This window comes from Oryza brachyantha, chromosome 5 (genome assembly GCF_000231095.2).
Source record: "Oryza brachyantha chromosome 5, ObraRS2, whole genome shotgun sequence".
Taxonomy (NCBI): domain Eukaryota; kingdom Viridiplantae; phylum Streptophyta; class Magnoliopsida; order Poales; family Poaceae; genus Oryza; species Oryza brachyantha.
Genome location: NC_023167.2, coordinates 3,434,171 through 3,452,150, shown reverse-complemented (window position 1 = coordinate 3,452,150; position 17,980 = coordinate 3,434,171). Strand labels below are relative to the sequence as shown.

The 17,980-nt window shown below is 42.4% G+C and overlaps 1 protein-coding gene and 1 long non-coding RNA gene across 3 annotated transcripts; both read right to left on the bottom strand.

Annotated features, from left to right (window-relative positions):
* Positions 1-1,699: 1,699 nt before the first annotated feature.
* Positions 1,700-7,129, bottom strand: LOC102710408 (coatomer subunit alpha-3). Of its 2 annotated transcripts, XM_040524717.1 has the most exons (4): positions 6,835-7,129; positions 5,692-6,186; positions 2,396-5,360; positions 1,700-1,966 (listed from the first exon to the last, which is right to left on the bottom strand). In XM_040524717.1, the coding sequence occupies exons 1-3, from the start codon at positions 7,040-7,042 to the stop codon at positions 2,407-2,409; spliced, it is 3,657 nt and encodes a 1,218-aa protein (XP_040380651.1). In that variant the 5' UTR covers positions 7,043-7,129; the 3' UTR covers positions 1,700-1,966; positions 2,396-2,406. The 2 variants fall into 2 exon arrangements, with proteins under 2 accessions (XP_040380651.1, XP_040380650.1); XM_040524716.1 differs by lacking the exon at positions 1,700-1,966 and having other exon boundaries at positions 2,277-5,360; positions 6,835-7,123.
* Positions 7,130-15,473: 8,344 nt separating this feature from the next.
* Positions 15,474-17,573, bottom strand: LOC102711884. Its single transcript, XR_423499.3, has 2 exons — positions 17,052-17,573; positions 15,474-16,046 (listed from the first exon to the last, which is right to left on the bottom strand). It is a non-coding gene; the product is annotated as an uncharacterized LOC102711884 (long non-coding RNA).
* Between the last annotated feature and the right edge of the window lie 407 nt (positions 17,574-17,980).

Sequence of the window (17,980 nt, the reverse complement as noted above, 5' to 3'; positions counted from 1 at the left end):
CTCTTGGAGATGTTCTAGGAATTCGAGTTATCAAAACTAAAATGAATGGCTAAATTTCGATTTGAAGAGTTAAAATTTAGTCATTCTCTTGAAGATGCTCTTAGGAGGACATGTGACCGCTTTGCATCATCTCATATAAAATTGCAAGATTTGTTTTTTGCGAACTAACACCAGATGTTGGACCATATAAACATTTTTTTAATTTTAGGAACATATAAACTAAAACAAGAATCCAAGTCTTTGCACCAAAGAGAGGTACGGGGACATGAGCCGCGGCCTGGACATTGCCGATATCTTGTGGGCTCGGGCACGCCTTATAGTTAGGCAGCTTAACCCCCAACAGTGGGTAAGGAGATAATTATGGTGTTGCCTATTAATTGATAAATGAGAAATAAATAAGTACGCTAGGATAGGATAGGTGGGAGTAGGACGTGAATAAATTTGAGCAGGATTTTAATTAATTGATGGGAATTATATTGTTGATAAGACTTAGAATAGGGATGGAGGAAGCATGGTCATGGATGGATTGAAATTTCCCATGAGATTTGCTAAAATAATACGGTGAAAATCGTGTTAATTCGACCGAATACACGGAGTGTACGTGAAATCACGAACCGGTAAACGCCTGGACTATACAAAGTAGTGTGATCCAGTAAAACAAATGAAGTACACAAAACAGCAGGAGAGGGGATCGATCGATCAATCACATCAGCCGTTGGCATAACACGAGCCCTCTGCCTCTAGCTAGCTAGCAGCTCAGTGCACGAGGTAGGTGACGGCGAGCGCGGCGACCATGAGCGTGTACGCCACCGCCTGGTCCACCACGCTGCCGTCGACGACCGCCCCCCGCCGCCGCTGCGCCGCCGCCTCCGTCCCCGCCATCTCTCGCGCCGCCGGCCGGAGAGGGGAAAGACGCCGGCGAAACAAACACGGTGGTCGTCGTCCTTGGCGTGCTCGCGTTGTTGCGTGGGTGGTGGCGAATTCGAGTGGTTACTGATTAGCCTGAACGGAAGTGGCGACGGACGGAGGGCTACTTATATGCGTCGCCGGTGGAGATGCTGGTCAAAGCTAAGCTTAAGTGGGGTCAAAGCTAGGCAGCTAGCTTCGGTTAGGAGACGAGTTTTTCTGCAGGCACGTGCGAAACTTCGCCTTTGCTTCAGACGCCGCGTTTGCTTCGGAGAGAGGGCAGAAAGAAGAATCAAATGCCACCACTGGTGCTGACTGGAGTAGAAGCTTCCGTCACTGGCTCACAGTTTTGCAGCTTCTAGATCATCGCAGGATGAATCAGCAATGATGTTTGTTTATAGCTGTTGAAAATTCTTAGCAGCAGTAGGGTGCGTTCTTTCCTGGCTAGCTAAACTAAATTTTCTAGTTTTTCACTAATCTTCTAAACCGTAAAACGTTGTGAGTCTTTTTTAACTTAGCAGGATAGCATTATCTTGTCATGTCAGAGAGGCATCGAGGCTAAAGGATTTATAGGAAAAAATTTACCTAAAAGATTTAACAATAAAATTATTTATTCTAAATATTAATAATAAAATTATTTATTATAAAATTCTTATAAAAGTTACTCATCCGTCCTAGTAATAAGAAGGCAAGCAACAATATTAAAATACCCTCTCCTATTTTAATAGATGATATCATTAATTTTTTAACATGGTTTTAACCATTCATCTTATTAAGAAAAATTAACTGAGTTATCATATACCGAGTATTTTATTGGTATTGAATTTATTACTAAATATGATTTAATTGTAACGTATTTCTAGTAAGACCAATCATCGAATGTATAAAAAACAACAGTGTCATATACTCCCTCCGCGTAAGGGGTTATAAGAAAAAATCTAGAAGCGGCTATCCAGATACCCAGGCGCATGGCTCCTTTCGACAATGGAAGGTTCAATTTGAAGCCGATGCCATCCCATCTGCGCTCTGAGAAACTATCTACCAGCGAAAGTACATCCTCCTGGGAAACGTAAGACGATGAAATGTTATCCTAGAACGATAAACAGCAAAAACACAGGATCAGCCTAACATAACACAGTACAGCCAGCACATGAACCAAAACACCAGCACTTCAGTGGTTCTCCAGCTGAGGATGATGAGCATGGTAGCAATGTAACAGGAACACCAGGAAACAACACTGGTATATCAATATCCGGGAATAGGCGCATAGGCCAGCAAGAGATCATCAAAAAGTCCATAAGCATATAACAAGTGTAACAGCAACCTCAAGTCAAACAAAATTCGAGGAAAATGTGGGAAGGGGAAGAAGATACAAAAACACGACCATGTATAATACTTATTCCTCACAATCAGTAAACATCATGCTAAAATGTAAGATAGAGAATCCCTAGAACTTTACGAGGCTAGAAATAATATAGGGGAGCTCTACCTCAGTACCACTTATCTCAACTGCGTAGAGGAGCAGAGGAGGCCGGAAGCATCTGCACCAACCACGGCAAGCTCACATACGTTACAAAGTTGCCCTTCAATGGAAGGAACGAACCGGGATCCACAGTATGGGCAGGAAACATCCTTCTGGCCACGGTAGATCGGAACATATGTGGCGCCACACACAACAAAAGGATTTCTGTAGTCATAATTCAGTTCACAGCTATCCTTCTTGCCACTGCACTGTTGCTGCACCTGTCGGGCCTTCTTTGCCTGGCCCTCATTAGGGCTGTTTTCCAGCAGCATCCTTGCAAAGTGCTCGGCAGTAGCAAAGTTCTTTTGCTTGTAGCACAGACCCATAGCACTTCCAAGCACGAGCCTCATATGAACTCTCTGAAGCTTGCAGTTAGTGAAGTAAGCCGCCAATTCTTGTTGGCGGTTGACATCGTCTCTCAACTCCTTCCTCTTAAGTTCCATCCTCAGTCCAAGAATATACTCCTTCACAATCTCGATCAACTCTTTCACTTCATCAACTTCCCTCCTCGAGTCTACCACAATAAGAGGGATGGTATGTAGGATACTAAGGAACTGCCTCAAGGCTTCTGGGAACTTACCTTCCGTGGTGGCCTTGTAGGCAGCCTTGAGTCTGTCTTCCATTTGCGAGAAGGTGAAAACAAGTGCAGGAGGGCCTCTTACATTAGGACTTGCAGACTCGCTCCAACCCTTCTCAACAGCAACTGGTATAATGGGAGCAGTTGCAAGTGCACGGAGATACGAGTGGCTACCCATGTGCAGATCGAGAAATAATGGCTTTAGGGGAGCAAAGTTCTTGATGCCCAATTGGCGGCTAAGCAATCTCATTGCAGTGTCAAAGTTCCCTGCTGCTGCATGCTCCCCTGCAAGAGAAGATTTCTGAGTCCAAATCTGGCTGACAGGCATGCCTGATGGAGGAGCAACAAAGGCTGCTGACCGGGCATTGCCAGCATTTTTCGGGGTCTCTGCTTCAGGTGGAAGTTCCAGATCCTCAAGGTCCCAGCCACCTTCCTCTCCATCCTCCTCATTTGCTTCACCATCCTCAGCATCAAAGTCATCACCACCATTTGCCATCGCTTCACTTGCATCAACCATATCCAGATCCTCGTCACCCCAGTCAGCACAAGCAGCTTCGTCGTCCTCCTCAAGTTCCGCTCTCCCGGTAGCATCCAGCCCACCCTCAAAGATACCACGCATCACCCTCAGCAATGGCCAATCACCACTGGCTGTGAGAGGTGCAGGGGGAATCAAAAGAGACCAAGATTTTCCTTCAGGTAGAGAAGGAACATTCTCACCCAATTCTTCAGCAAGCTTATCAGCAATTTCAGCGAGCCCATGAGTGGCAGCGGTAATATAGGCAAGAGGTAACTGTCCAGCATTTTCTAGGATCTCCACTCTTTTCTTAGCATCTCCAAGGTATAGTGCATTGTGGAATTGCCCCATCAGGTTATTGTTCTGCCCAGCAATTTTGCACATGAAGCCCACCTTGTCAATAAAACCAGTAATAAGATATAGGAAAGCAAGCCTCTCAAAATTCTTAGTCCGCTGGTACGCATATTCCACAATGCCAACGTTTCCCTGTCTAAGAGCCTCAATTCCCAACCTGTACCAGTGATCTTTGTCATCAATCTCTTTTGCAGAAGCAACTGCAATTTGGATGTTACCACTCTCAAGAGCAAGGTTAAATCTTGTCTTCTCATCTTTCACAAAGTGGAGGGCAACTTCCGGAAAGCCTTTCTGTTGTAAATAAGAAATCACGGCCTGCCCACACAGCTGGGAGTTCTTAATCATACTCATTACATGATCATATCGTTTCCGTAGAAGGGCCAGCTTGAAAATATACTCAGAAGCATCTACTGTGATCAGCTTGTTCTTTCCATCACGGTCTAGACAGAAAATGTTGTTCCCAATAACCCTCGTTATGTAAATAGGAACATCAAGGGTTTTAATAATCCCACTGTCTCCATTGGGAAGACAATACTTGATATGGTTCAGGGTGGTGTAAATAAATACACCATTCTCATCCCAGGCACCACTTTTAACACGGATGGTTTCATGCAGTGTACAACGATGGACAAGCTTCTTGTTTGCTATAATCACCGCATGCTTGCTCAGCAGTGCAACAGATTCCATATCACTTGACCAAACAACATATTTAACAGCAGGTGCCTGAAGCTCGCCAAGAATTAACCTTTGCTGCAGATCAAAGATGGTCACTCGGTCTTCTGCCTTGCACAGCAAGTTACCAGTGCCGGCATAATAAATTGCATCAGTCGCGATAGGAAGAGGGCTTTTCTTCACAATTTCATTCTTAAGATTCTTCACCAAAACTTGATTGCTACTCTTCTCAAGGACTGCAAACCTGTTCCGTGCCACAAAAACAGCTGACCCACCAGCTCCCTTCTTTGCCTCCTGCAAATAGTCAGCCTTGCCAGCAGAATCCTTGGGAACAATGTAGAGTTCATATGAGCCTCCATCCACATCAGAGCAAATCAAGACAGCATTTTCAGTTGGACTGTAGGATAGTGTCCTCGGTGACTGGTTCAAGCTCACTGATCCAGGTCTTCTTATTGGAGCCAACTGAACTTCCTTCTGTGTGGAATATTCAAAGAACCGAAGAAAACGGTCCTTCACATAGAAGACAGCATCACCACTAACGGAGAAAGCTGGGCGTTCTCTCTCTAGTTTAAACACAATCATACCACTGTCATGGCCAGCAGCAAGAAGGTTCATCTCAGGGTGAGCAGCAAGAATCCAGAAACGGTCGTGTTCCCGCCTGAATGTCTGAATACCAGTTCGCTTTGTGGCATCCCAGATGCGAATGCTTTTGTCCTCTGAGTTGGACACGATGATGTCTTGCTTTGCATGAAACATCACACAGGAAACGTTATTCATGTGCCCCCGCAAAGTATCAACTTCCCAAGCCTTGGTGTCTGTCCATAAATAGCACATTTAGATTGCACTGCATTATTTCAAATAACCAGTATGCAGTTGATGCAATGCTACGCAACAAGAATAACCACCTTTAGTCCCAAAAAAAGTGATATACTGAATGTTTGAGCTAGTTACTAAGTGAGTAATTATGAACCATGTTTCTTGCATTCAGCTCGTTTGAATGGAACAAAACAAAAAGGAACTCACAATAAAAACATCCATAGTTTTGTGGTATTGTTGTATGGAACAATGAATGGACATGAACACAAATATGTGTGTTTATGTATGGAAAATGATAATAGAAAAGTTCAGTCATAATAGCAGTATTACCATTCATTCTCCATAGCTTCACTTGACGGTCATCTGCCCCAGAAACAATGAGTGGCAATGTGGGGTGAAATGATGCCCAGTTCACACCACGGTCATGCCCTTCCAACACATATTTTACAACTGCGTCAACACCTCCAAACAGATCTGTGTTCATCTGGGTGAGACGTAGGATGTCATCCGCAGGTGACACCGTCTTCTTCCTCAAAGCACCAATATCCCAGACACGGACAGTCTGATCCAGTGATGCTGACACAACTAGGTCCTCTTTGGGGTGGAATGATGCACACATGACATAGTGGTTATGCCCAGTCAGCACAGCCACACACGTGCGTGACTGCCAGTTCCATATCCGGATTGTCTGGTCATCACTAGCGCTTACTATCCATGGGTACTCATGGTGGAATTGCACGGTGCGAATATAGTCAAGGTGCCCATGAAGTGTGAAGAGGCAGCGGTGCGTTTTGTAATTCCACACCTTAATCTTGTAATCATCACCTGCAATGCATGACAGAAATCTTAACAGTAGTTCTGGCACATAAGCTGCTATGGCAGCAGTAAAAACGGTCACCAGCGAGACTTAATTTCTAGTTCCAACAAATCCCAAAGTTCAGGTTTCAACAAATGCCAGGTTTCCGAGATGGCACCCCATCATTGCTAACTTGCCATGCTATCAGAATCGCAACCATAACTAAAATAAAAGCTACTTCTCTCTAGTGGAGGGATACACATCGACCGATTTTACCTCTCCTATGCTACCTCTAGTTTGCAAGGGTTGCAAAATGGATGGAGATCCATCCCACTTACGAATAGAAACAAAATATCGCCTCAAGGCCTCATCGAACTAACAATTCACCAAAACAGTTCATCTTAAGCTAAGATGCACTCTAGAACCAACACCAGATCCGACCGACAAGGATCAGTTGCACAACCACCACTATACACCAAACGCGATCTAATCGTAAACCACGTATCAACCTCGAGTGTTGGACATTGCAGAACGAAACGGATCACGCAGAAATCAAACGTTGGATCCGACCAAACGCGCGACACGCCGTACCAGGACGCCAACGGAAAATCATAGAGCGAATGGTCGAGGAGGCGGGCGAGATCTAGCAGAAGGAACTGTGTTTGGTTTTTGTTTACCTCCGGAGACGAAGAGCGGCTGGGTGGCGTGGAAGTGGACGCCGCGGACGGGGCCGTCGTGCTCGTCGAAGCGGTCGAGGAGGGTGCCCATGCGGTAGTCCCACATCTGGATGACCCCGCTGTGGAGGCTGGCCAGGATCCATGGCCGCCGCGGGTGGAAGCTCAGCCCCTTCACCCGGTTGCTCTTCGTCTCGAACTTGGTCAGCATCTTCGCCGCTAACCCCCCCACCCCCCAACCCCCACCCCCGGTACTCCCCGTCGACTTCGCCGGCGGCGCAGGCGAAACCCCTACCCCGCGGCGGCGAGCGTAGGAGGCGGTGGATCTCGCGCGGGGGTGAGAGGGGAGAGAGATTGGTGTGGCGTTTGCGTTGGGTGGGGGGGTGGCCGGGTGGGAGAAGATGGACGCGCTGGTGGGATGCGTGCGTGGTCGCCGTTGGATCTGGAGACGTGGGGAGATCGAGGCCGTTGATGCGGTGGTGGCCCGGATTGTCAGAGGGAGGAATGAGACCCCCTTGCCGTAATGCGAGTGTTTGGGTGGGGTCTGAGAAACTGTAGGATCAGTACCAAGGGACGGTCCGACGTTTTTGACTTGTTATTTTTATATGGAAATTGCTATTAGTAAGATTTCAACCATCCGATGCAGGTACTATAATTGAGTACAGCGGGGTTGTTTTTATATAGGTTCATTTTTGTGGTTGTGTTCTTTTATACAAAATGTTATCTAATTTTTATTACAGCTATTTTATAATATAAATGATGAAATTAAACTACTATACTTTCAGAAATATTAAATGGTCAACTTATATATAGAGAGAGAACTTTTTATAAAAAATATTTAATAGTTTGGGAAGTGTGCTCCTAAAGCTAGGAAATAATTTGGAAAAAAGGGCGTAGTATATGAGTATATATATCTCTATCTCTACTGATAGAAAAATAAAACATGCTTTCAAACACCTGGGTCCATCCGCGTGCTCGTTTCTCGATTTGATTTAGGATTAAATCTGATTTACCCCAGAACTATTGTAATTGTAAAAGTATGAATTGGCCTCTTAACTAATACAAGACATTCGACACCTCTGACCATTTGATTTGAGACAAATTAATCCATGGAATTAAATGAAGGTGGTATCAGCAGTACGTGGCAAACACGTGGCATTAATTTGATTGCATGTCATTCCACTCAACAAGATTATCAAATGGCTAAAAAATCTGAATGGTCCCACATATAAGTCTCTATTCCATTTCTTCTCCTAACCCACCAATTCAAGGACCGGTGAGGCGGTGATCAGCAAGCTATTGGAGGTCATCGGTGTGCCCCTCATCCAACCTCGCTGCCCCCTTAATCAATTCAAGCTAAGTCACGCCAGAGAGAGATGGCGGGGCCGATAGCACAAAAGGTGATGGATTCGATGGGCAACGGGCCGTTGGTGCTAGAGGTCAAGAGATATCGCATCGGAGGCAATGGCAGTGGATAGAGCAGGAGATGGAAAACAAATTTTGATAGCACAATGACAAGGTGGAGGCAACAGTGAAACACAATGTTGCGACTCTGGTTACCCAGGCATGGTTGTCATTGATGACAATTACAGAATGGCTAGGCGGTGGATGACATGGAATCATGGATGTGATGCCATGAAGCTGACGGCGGCCATATCTTGTGCTGGCCCCCAAATTGTCACTGCCACTTGGTCCTCGCCAAGTCACTGTTGCCATTTGGACCATATGGTTCTTGCCCCGAAGTCACCACCTCCAATGCCTCTCCTCAAGCACGAAAACGAGCTTGAGAACAACACCGCTTCATCGCTATTTTGTAGATGATCACAGAAGGAGGAGGTTACCTACCTAAATTTCATTGAAATAAAACTATCACAAAGAATACAACAATCAAAGAAATTACATGTAGGGGGTGAAGCCTAACCAAAGAAACCAGTAATTGTTCAACTCCCGTAAATGATGAGAGAAGATGTCTTTCCTAGCTGACACCAGTGCACGGTCTCCTAGACTCATTCTTTCCATCCAAAGGGAGGATTCTTCGATTGCTATCTGTAGCGATCGGGGCAATGATAGTGGTATTCCTCTAAAGACCACATCATATGGGTGTTTACCTAGAAACAAAAGGATTAAGGAAGTTTGGTGGTGATGAGTTGGCAATCTAGACGGAGGATTGATTTGTCTAAGTTTTGTGACAACGCTAATATTTGAGCGAAGCCCGATGGCTACCCAAATATTTTGGCAAAGTTCTAGCTCAGGAATAAATGGGTTGTAGTTTCATCTGCCGATTGGCACAAGAACGTCCCAACCCCATCCTTGCTGAGCTCCATCTTTGTCTCACCTCCCATATCCTTGGTATACAGTTGCCAAGGCATAGTAACAGGGGGAACAAGACGGCGGCTGTGACAACCTTCCAACAAGGCGGCGGCAACAACCATCCACTCCTCGCTCACTACATGCCCCACCATGCTCAGTGGAGGAAGAGACAAAATGTTGCAACAGGTTATCGCTTGATGGGAAGAATGAAAGGAGAGAATAAAGGGATTGGATCTGACATGTGGGTCACTACTTTTTTATCTACATGCTAATTGGATCATCACATAGTCACAATACTACTGTGTCTATGCCATGTAGAACTAAAACCACACTAAATTTGAACAGGGGTGATTCGCATGGTTTGAAAAGTTAAATAACATTAAATATCAGGTATTGGAACTGAGGGAGGTTAATCAAACTTTTATGATAATTGAGAGGGGTAAATCAGAATTAACCCTTTGATTTATAAGAAAAAAAGATGTCTGATAACTTCAAACAGACAAGCGCAACCATAATACTACAATTTTTGACAAGCGTGGTATGAGCGCCCATAACCATATCCACTCATTTGACACATCAAATAGTATGCTACAAACAAGTTGCTAACTCAGACATTAAAACAAACCACCGATTGGAACATTATTAGTAACTCGATAGACAACCATATATGGAAGGGGACACAAACCTAGACAAATTAACAGATCAAGTCCTCAGAAGACTATTTAAAAATCCCTAAAAGTTACTAAGGCCTCCTTCTGATTATAGAAAAAACATATGAATTTTGTAAAATGTCAATCATATATGATCATTTTCTCTAAATGATCATTTGGAACAAAGAATTGGGCACTATTGAATCCAATAAAATCTATGCAGTACCTCGATACATGGAAGTTTAGGGAAAATTTATGTCCAATTTTGGGAGCTGGAGATTCTAGGAAGTAGCTAGTAATAATATGGAGAAACTTTATTTCCTCGCTTTCTCTCTACAAGTTTATGTTCTATATTTTGTAGCTAATTGACTAATCTAAGGACACTTAGCCTTATTAGTTATAAGCTAATGTCAGATAATCGAATAAGATGCAACACAAATGGATGTGCACTAAAAGGTAGTAAAAAATATTTGGGTATATTGATTCTAAAGTAAAACTGTGGGAGAAATAAGTAGTTGATCTTTTATATGTAAATCATTTAAATGTTAAGAGTACCATGACAACTTATGCGACCATTGAACTTCAGAAAATATATCAACCAAACTGTTGAGAAACATGAATAATAGTTGCACCCAAAAATCTGATGATTTTGATTAAACATGGAAGGGATAGACAACTTTTGTTTTTCAGGTGAGATGGCTCGATTTGTGTGAACATTTACAGTACTTCATGGTGGAATGTAACATCTTGTTTAGAATAGTTCCAACTCTTAAATTTGTTTAACGTGGGTTTTTGTAACTCCATAAATTTATGTTATAAAAGAGAGTTGTTGGTAAATTAAGTTTATTAGGGTAGGACATTTTGTTGATGTTTCAAACCAAAAATGTGATGTCTCATTCAATTTTATCTATAAATCTATTTTTTGAAAGAATCTAGGAGCAAGAATCTACCCCATAGGATTAGAGTCATCCAAACTATTTGTGAAAAAAAACTATTTGTGAAACGTCCCCCAATAATAATTATAGAAATAAGGTTTTGTTAGGCTATGATGATGCCAAGATAACTACCATAGGGAGATGGCCTAGTCATGAGAAGAAGAGCTTGTTGCCAGCTTGGGCTTTTGGCCATTTGGGCCAACAAGCAGCAGCAGCGTGAGGGAAAATAGTACCAACTCGCTAGTTAGCAAGCGAATTTTCCGATTTATAAGGATGGGAGCTCGATGATTGCGATTCTGAGTTTGATTTTTTCCTTTTTGCACGAAATTATCAAAGTAAAGTGCAAAATCTTACAATGTTGTTGTGGCATAACAAATTAAGTTCAGTCTAAAATTATTTCTAGTCCCTAGGCAATATTCGAAATGGTATCAGAGTCGTATATGGAGAGGAGGTTCATGTACGCTTGTATGCTTGAAAAGCCTAGGTATAGAGAGGTTCGAAGTATAGATACGTTTGAGAAACAATTGAATATATAAAGAAAACAAGTGAAATGAGGTTTTGGTAGACTGACATATGCGGCAGTGGCATAGGACAAAATTCAACAGCAACGACTCGCCTACTCCTTTCCCCACAACTGCTACCATAACTCCTATATCTGAAAATCCCCATCCCCTCCTCCACCTCCGATCTAGCGGCAAGGGTTGGAGGAGAGGTCCGACTGCCACAGTTTAGTGTTTTGCTTTTTGTCAGGTTATTCTTTAGGTTGGGTCTTCCTGTTTTGCTCGCCATGGATCTGGTTCATCATTAGTCTCGGTGTTTCGTGGTGGCTGTCCGTCGCCACTTGGTGCTCACACCGTTGGTAGAGAAGTAGACCTACGGTGGAGAGGAGCAGGGGCGGATCCAGCGTGGGGGCTGCGGGAGCTCTAGCCCTCCTACACGCTGGATCCCCCTTAAAAAAATAGGGGAGAGAGGAGGGGAAAAAAGAGGAGAGGAAGAAGAAAAGGGGGGCTGGAGGAAGAAGAAGGTAACCGGCCCTCCAACCTTCAAACCCTAGATCCGCCCCTGGAGAGGAGGATGGGGAGTAAGAAGTTGGTTTAGCTTGGTCGGCGATCGAATACCTAGCCTCCTGCTTTTGGCGGCAATGGCGGTGAAGGCTACGCCAACTTTGCCAAGGATGTCACCGTGGAACAAGGAAACGGATGCCATACTCAACCGTTACTATGTTTCCATCTTCCTAGGGATCATGGTCATAAGGCTGAACAAAGGATGCCATGGTGACCATCTTCATATTTCCTAGCAACACAAATTTCTTGAGCAACTAAGCTACAATTGTCGTTCCGATGAAGCTGCAACCTCCACTTCTAGGAGTCCCCAACCATGGCCTAGCTTCTAGACCAATCCCTTCGAGGATATGCTTCACGGTTCTTTTTGTAGTTGTTTATGTTTTTAGTGATGTCATTAGCTAGATAGATTTGTCCACCAGACAATACTATCTGCAGCAAGTCAAGACCATGTCGAGCTTTATCCATTTCCTTCGGCATCAACAATAGACCAAGAAGAAGGATTCAATCGCTTTTCCCATATCGTTACTGCATGCATACAAGTTACTACCTACATACAAGTTATGATCAATGGAAATGATCCAATGATAAGCCCTACAACAATAATTAGGCTAAGAGGTTTTCATTTATATAGTAATATGATATGACTAGCATAATACCCATATATTGCAATAGAATTTTGATTGAAAAATTATCACGAACACATTATTACTATTTATTTTCGGTGTACATCATTTGTTTTGTTATTTGGTCCCAAAGTTCTTTTTGTTTCCTACAAAAGATAGAGTTGATAGTGGTGGTTAACATATAAACCCTCTAATGGCACAGTGGTGTCAGAACATCATTCACTGTCACCACTATTCCTTCAAGGAGTATAGATACTCTCTTGGAGAGGTTGATGGGCAACACCAGTGTGTTAGATTCAAGGGATAACTTTCTTTTTTGCCTCTTCCAGAAACATTCCACACTCCATACAAACAAGCATATGTTCAGGGCTTCAAGATAACATAGTACTACGGCCATATTCTCCCGTTTAACTTTTTTCTTGGCTTTTATGCATGTCTTCTAAACTATTAAACGATGTGTTTTTTATAAAAAAGTTTATGTACAAAAGTTTATCATCTCACATTTCTAAAGTGGAATTTCAATTCTATAATAGTTAATTTCATTATTTATAGTATTAAATATTTATTAAAAAAACAGATAATGTTTCATCAAGAAAGAACACCGCCATACTACCTTAGCTTTTAGTACATACTCCTTGTGAAACTTATTGTTATTTTTTATATTAAGAAAACTATCTAGTCCTTCTAGAACTTAGAACAGCCAGCATACGAATGGAGCGTTGACAGTGGTGAAATTTGAAATGTTCATCTAATTAATCAGGGTTGGAGAGGATGACTTCTCCTAGTTAATTAACTACTCCTACACGTCGATCTTCAGGTGGCAACCAGCTGTGAGCTAGAGAGCCAACGCCCGGGTGCGTACGTAGTTGACTGGCTTTGGGAATTGGGCCCGTTTAGTTCCTAAAATGAAAATTTCTAGATCATGTCGTACATTTAGCCAGATGTCGAAAGAAATTTTTGGTTACAAATGGAAACACGAATTTCTTAGCTCGCCTAGAAACCTTGAGACGAATCTTTTGAACTTAATTAATTCGTCATTACCACACTTTGGTTACTCTAGTACTTATGACTAGATAATCATGGACTAATTATATTCAAAAGATTCGTCTCACAAATTTTCCTGTAACTGTGCAATTAGTTTTTTTATCTATATTTGATGCTCTATTTAGGCCGCGTTCGTTGTGGGTGCATAAGTTAACTTATGCCCTGGCACGGAAAACATAGTAATAGATTAGTACATGATTAATTAATTATTAATTATTAAAATAATATAAAATAGATTAATATGATTTTTTAAAACAATTTTCCTATAAATTTTTTTTGCAAAAAATACACTGTTTAACAGTTAAAGTGTGCGCGCGGAAAACAAGGAGGGCTTAGTTAACTACTACCTCCGTCCCACAGTAACCTCATTTTTCGTTCTTCCGTGTCCAACGTTTGACCGTTCGTCTTATTTGAAATTTTTTTTGCGATTAATATTTTTATTATTACTAGATGATAGAATATGAATAGTACTTTATATGTGACTATTTTTTTAGGTTTGTGCACAAATTTTTTAAATAAGACGAAAGGTCAAAAGTTGGACACAGAAAAACGAAAAATGAGGTTATTATGGAACGGAGGTAGTAGCTGTGTTGCTGAATGCGGCCTTAGAAGTCCAACAATTTGATATGATGTCTTTAGGAAAAAATTTAGAAACTAAATGGGGCCTTGGTAACACCATCCACGGGCGTGTACACGGTGAAACTTGGACCGACTCGGTTGCATCATGCATGACATGACATGGAAGTGGAACGCGTGGAGGTGGCATTTGTATCTTTTCTTCGGGTGGATGGTATGTTTAAGAATGTTGTCTTTGGACGAAGACACTTGTTGACAGGTGGTAGAGATAACTACAACAACAAAAACAAAGTTAATGTAAGGACGAGTATCGTTAATTAGTGTAACTTGCTAGATTTTCTTCGGGGCTCCTTGTTCTCGAAATAACCTCTTCATTAATTTATGCATAGATCTCACATGTTCTAAGCTTATTAATTACTTAAACATAGACATATACTACTTGGTTTCATGAAATGTGGATACGAATAAGGGAATAGGAGGGAGAGTCGCCTTATATATCTTCAAGGTTACAGTGTTGAACTAGTAATGGAATAAAAGATGTGACACTCTCAACCTATTGCGGTGGTACCACCATTTCATATACTACTGACGATATATCTATGCATTGGAATAAACCTATATAACTAATGACAAACTATAGAGAAAAAGAAACATTTCTTAAAGATTGCTTGGTTTGGTATGGTTTTATGAAATCGTTGGTTTTTTATGTGACGTGGAGTAAGGAAGAGAACATACGACTCTTTTAAGTAGTAAAGAAACGTTGAGATCCACTCGCTGATTTCATCGTCGTTGACCCCATGGTCGGTTCTCTAGCATGCTAAACATTTTTATCCTAATTATTTGCATTTTATTTCATCTGTAGGCTGGCAGATATATTTTCATTATGTAGTGAAATTTAGCACAAGATTCAGCAAAAACACGATACATAATCGTGTTTTGATCGTATATACTGAGTCCAACCACTACAGGAATTCTAGGCTTCTGTGACGATTACATTAGGACGATAACAACGATTACATTAGGACGATAACAACATGTTTCCCGTCATTGTTTGCTTGCAGTGACAAAATAGTTGTCGTCATAGAAAGTGGGTCATCTTCTGTAACCACTAGAGGACATCGTCATTGATAAAGTGATGATAGTTCTCATGTCATTGATGAATGACGAAATAAATTCGTCATAAAAAATTGAACCGAATAATGCCACGTGTATGATGACATGTGATATTACAGATGACAAGGTGGGTGATGTGGCAAATGACGTGGCAATTTACATTGGGCCCATATAGCATGGGCTTTTTTATTTACAATTACAATTAGCCCAATTGGCCCAAATATTTTTTTAACCTAGCTACAAATTTGCTTTTACATTTTTTTATTATAGCCCAACAATACAATTCTAGCCCATATTATGGGCCCGGCCAATTAAAAAGCAATCACAGAATATAAACCAAAACCATTTGCATAATTATATTATAATCACATTCTGTCCATAATTAACTTTCCAGCACATACAAAAGCAAGCAAGTTCCAGAATACAGTTTCCATACAAAAGTACAAAACATGAATGAAAATGATCCATCCATCATCCAACTACAAGTCCCAGCCAACTACAAAGTTACTACAGGTAGTGCCAAGTACCTACACCAAAAAATTCCACCAAGCAACCACTACTAAGTTTCGGTGTGCATCTTGCCAACAGCCAGCAAAAAAATTCCACCAAGCAGCCATTGCTCTTCCAACCTGCATCTTGCTAGCAGCCAGCAACAAGCGCAAAAAAATCTTGTGTTCCAGCAACCAACACAAAAAAAATTCCAGCCAGCACCTGCAAGCAACCAGTAGCTAGCACCAAGTTCTAGCAGGGACATACACCACCAAGTTCCATAGTACCAAAAGCGATCACAGCCTTGAAGTTCAACTACACTTAAAACACATGCATGTCTCACGTTGTCAGTCCTGTACCCGGGAATTTTTCAAGACCATCCATCAAATTCCAAGCTCAGCCACCTCACTCCTGCCATCAAAAAGTGCATGTTTTCAGTTGCTGGTGAATAAAAAGTACATTTTGTTTGGACTTGGAGGCAAACAATTGAACAGACAGTTTTTAGAGAGTAATAATCCAATAAGTAAATAGAGTAATAGCAATATCTTGATATGGCTCTTTTTCAGCAAGTTCAAACAAATGGCTCTTTTTCCAGGAAGTCTAAACAAATGGCTCTTTTCTAGTCTCAACTAAATCCAAACACATGACTCTTTTCCAGCTAATAATCCAGAAAAAAACAGAGTATCTAGATCAATCAATCAATTGTAGTAGACTCACTGTCTTTGTATTTTTCTTGCTTCTGCAAAGTTGAGAGTAACATGATGGAATGAGTAATGGTTATGTTAAAATACACAGATAACACAAAAACATGTAGCCTCGTCGTGTGCGTAGTCAGTAGGAAAGCCATGAAAACAAATTGGATCAGCAATAACAAATTGGATCATCCTCATTCAAAGATATTTGGATCAGCAATAACAAAACATAGGGGTAAATTGCATTTTATTGAAGATATTGATTTTGTATTATGACAAAGATGCTAAATATTTACAGGTACATTAAAGATGAACACAAATTGGATCAGTAGGAAGGCCATGAAAACAAATCAGCACAACAGGCGCATTTTACCTTATGCCATATTGCCATCTGCCCTTCGGTTGTCAGTGCAAACCGTTAACCATGAATAAAATCAAGGAAATAAGAACATATTGCAGCACGCCAACATATTATACAACAGATTGGGCCATCGGGGATAAAGATCAAAATGGCACCTGAGCAAATCTTGCAGGACTAAACTCTTTGTTCTTAATATCATAGCATGAGAAGTTCCCAAATCCAGGCATCATCCAAACATAGGCAGCAATGAAAGTACGAATTCCATTGTTTATTTCACGGTTGGCAAAATAGTAGTATATTAAAAACAAGACCTATATACTTCCACGTATTTTCAAATTTATTGATATACAAATAGAGATATACCGTGTCGCCCGACGCTGGAGCAGAACTGTTGTCTTCATGCTGGAGCACGCCTGCTTCCTGCCGCCTGACACGCTGCCCACGCCCCACGCCCTCAGCCGTTCGAGCTCCGGCGCCGGCGTGCCTCTTCCCGCCCGCCACTGCCCCTCCCGTCTCCCGCACCTCACGCCGGTGCCGGCGTCCTCCGTGGCTCGGCCCTCCAGCGGTCGCCACACGGCATGCCTACGCCCCCTCCCCTCTCGACTCCTCGCCGCGCGCTGACGCGCTGCCTCCCGCCACCACCCCATACTGGCTCCCGCACCACACGCCGGCACCCTCCCAACTTCGCCCCCGCCCCCCGGCTCCCTGCTGCGCGCCGACATGCCGCCGCCTGCAGCCCGCCCCCTCCCCGTGGCTCATCGGGAGCTCGCCGCCGTCGGGATGTAGTAGCCGCGACGCCGCCGGTTGGTCGGCGGCTTGCCGCCCGATCTGCCAGCTAAGGGAGAGGAGAGGAGATGGAGAGGAGGTGGGAGGTGGCGGCTGGGAGAGGAGAGGAAAAGAAATAGGGTGTGGGGAAGAGGACTAGGGTTAGGGTCAGCCATCTGATCCATGGGATCTGCGATGGACGGATGGAAATAGTTGGGTCGTTTGGGCCGAAACAGGCCTTGTCTCAGTCCTTCTCAGCTTAAAGTTTTTCTTTTTCCTTTTTATTTTATTGCACTACTGTAAAAATAATTATCTTATATGCACCAATATATTTTTATATATAATAGACTAGTTATAAGTTATCTTTTAGAAGTTCTAAGAATTTTGGAACTTATTTACTATTTTCTACATGTTAAATGAATTTGTACATAGTTACCAAAATTAATTTAAAATTAAACTACGTGTGCATCTGATATGATACCGACAAATACGTAAAAATTATATTTTGGATCATATGTTCCATTCTA

What these genes read in the sequence shown, in the direction of transcription:
- LOC102710408 (XM_040524717.1), bottom strand. Translation starts at nt 7,042, where the DNA reads ATGCTGACCAAGTTCGAGACGAAGAGCAACCGGGTGAAGGGGCTGAGC. An exon ending in GCCGCTCTTCGTCTCCGGAG is followed by an intron (nt 6,187 to 6,834) that starts GTAAACAAAAAC and finishes CATGCATTGCAG; the next exon opens with GTGATGATTACAAGATTAAG. An exon ending in GAAGCTATGGAGAATGAATG is followed by an intron (nt 5,361 to 5,691) that starts GTAATACTGCTA and finishes ATTTATGGACAG; the next exon opens with ACACCAAGGCTTGGGAAGTT.